This window comes from Rhipicephalus microplus, chromosome 5 (assembly GCF_043290135.1).
Source record: "Rhipicephalus microplus isolate Deutch F79 chromosome 5, USDA_Rmic, whole genome shotgun sequence".
NCBI classification, from domain to species: Eukaryota; Metazoa; Arthropoda; class Arachnida; order Ixodida; family Ixodidae; genus Rhipicephalus; species Rhipicephalus microplus.
This window is the reverse complement of record NC_134704.1, coordinates 72,522,974-72,524,712: the sequence shown is the minus strand read 5'-3', so window position 1 is coordinate 72,524,712 and position 1,739 is coordinate 72,522,974. Positions and strand designations below refer to the sequence as shown.

Sequence of the window (1,739 nt, the reverse complement as noted above, 5' to 3'; positions counted from 1 at the left end):
CGACGACGACAACGGGGGAAACCGAGGAACGCCCAAGGCGGCGGCCGCCTTGGCCTAGAAGCCACACCGGCGCGGCGCGGCACGTCTTTACCTATCGGCGCTATGCAGGAGGGTGGCGCGCACAGAGCACAAAGCCTGGGCCGATTACCAGCTGAGCCAAACGGATGAGACCAGCAGATCGCTACAAATGACGGTCTTACCACTGCGACGTTTCGGAGGGGGAAAAAGGCGAGGGGGAGGGTCAAGGCGCTGTCAGGCCTCACGCGACAACACATCACGGGCCAAATATCCACCAGGCACGAGGATGAGGAATGTGCAAGCACTGGTTTATTTCAATGGGGCTAAAAAAATAAAGAAACCGGAACATGAACACGACACATGCACGCGCGCGCGGTGAACTATGTACAAGAGGACAGGAGAGAGTGAGGCGCATTGACACAGCGACACACCGACGACAATAGGTCCTTGATGGGTGGCGACGACGCGCTTATCATTGCTCTTTGCGTAGAAGGTAATTGCGGTAGTAGAAATCCGAAAATAGTCCCGTGAACAGAGCCGTCTCGAGCACCATGAAGTACGCCATGATACGCGGGAAGCCGCAGTCGTAGAAGATGGGAATGCCGCCGTGCACCATGAGGAAGAAGAACTGGATGATCTGCAGCTGGGTGACGTACTTCTTCCACCACAGGTTTGGCCGCAGCGACGGCCCCAGGGCGGCGAGGCCGTAGTAGGTGTACATCACCATGTGCACGGCCGTGTTGAGGATGGGGAACATGGCGACCTGGCCGGTGATGCCGTTGTTGATGTCCATCCAGACGGTGGACAGGGCTAGCGAGTGGTGCAGCAGGTGCAGGAAGCTGATGTGGCTGTTCTTCTTGAGCAACACAAAGAACACCGTGTCGAGCAGCTCGCCGACCTTCATGAGCATGTAAAACCAGCCGTGGTAGAGCAGAGGGCCCGCGCTGGACGTCGTGTCGGTGCCCTGGCAGAAGAAGTCGTAGCGCTGCAGGAGCGGCGTCGCGTCGCGCAGGTAGGTGAGCCGTAGCGTGAGGACGAAGAAGTAGACACTGAGCAGTACCATGACCACGTTGTAGGCAACCACCAAGGGCCGGATGGGGAAGGGCCTCCGGTTCTTCATGAGCGCCGGCCCGAGGCGTAACGAGAAGTAAAGGTAACCGGCCAGGATGGACACGATGACCGCCGGCGATCCCATCAGGGGCCAATGCCGCACCCGGGGGTCACCCCCCGAGAACAGCATGGACGACAGCGAGTGGTGCTGCGCGGGTATGTCCTCGGTGTTCGCCATGCTCGACTGGCCCAGATCGGGCCCCCCGCGCCTCTTATACGGCGCGAGCGTGCGCCAGCGATCGGACCCTCTCTCCCAGAGTCAATGCACCTTGCGTCGGAGAAAGCCACCAAGGCCGGGCTTTCCTCTTTTTTTGCCGAACTAGGCCAGCCGCCCATTTATAGACCCTTCCTGGGTCAATGTCGTTATGCAACGCCTTGTGCCCGGCACAGCCATCCCCCTCGCTCTCCCCCTCTCCCCCCTTCCTACGTTTGTTATCGAAGGCCCCGAATCACTGTTCCCCTCTCGACGGAAGGAATCGGATGCTAATGTGGAAAGACTGATCCGGTCATCGCCGAATGATATGCAGAAACGCAACTCACTGTGCAAAATACGTCAGTTTATTCAAATGCTTTTACCATTCGTCGAACGCGATGAGCAGTCGGTGGCAAAT

The 1,739-nt window shown here is 58.7% G+C and overlaps 1 protein-coding gene across 1 annotated transcript; it reads right to left on the bottom strand.

Annotated features, from left to right (window-relative positions):
• Positions 1-305: 305 nt before the first annotated feature.
• LOC119174424 (very long chain fatty acid elongase AAEL008004) lies at positions 306-1,469 on the bottom strand. Its single transcript, XM_037425316.2, has one exon. The coding sequence runs from the start codon at positions 1,304-1,306 to the stop codon at positions 491-493; it is 816 nt and encodes a 271-aa protein (XP_037281213.1). The 5' UTR covers positions 1,307-1,469; the 3' UTR covers positions 306-490.
• Between the last annotated feature and the right edge of the window lie 270 nt (positions 1,470-1,739).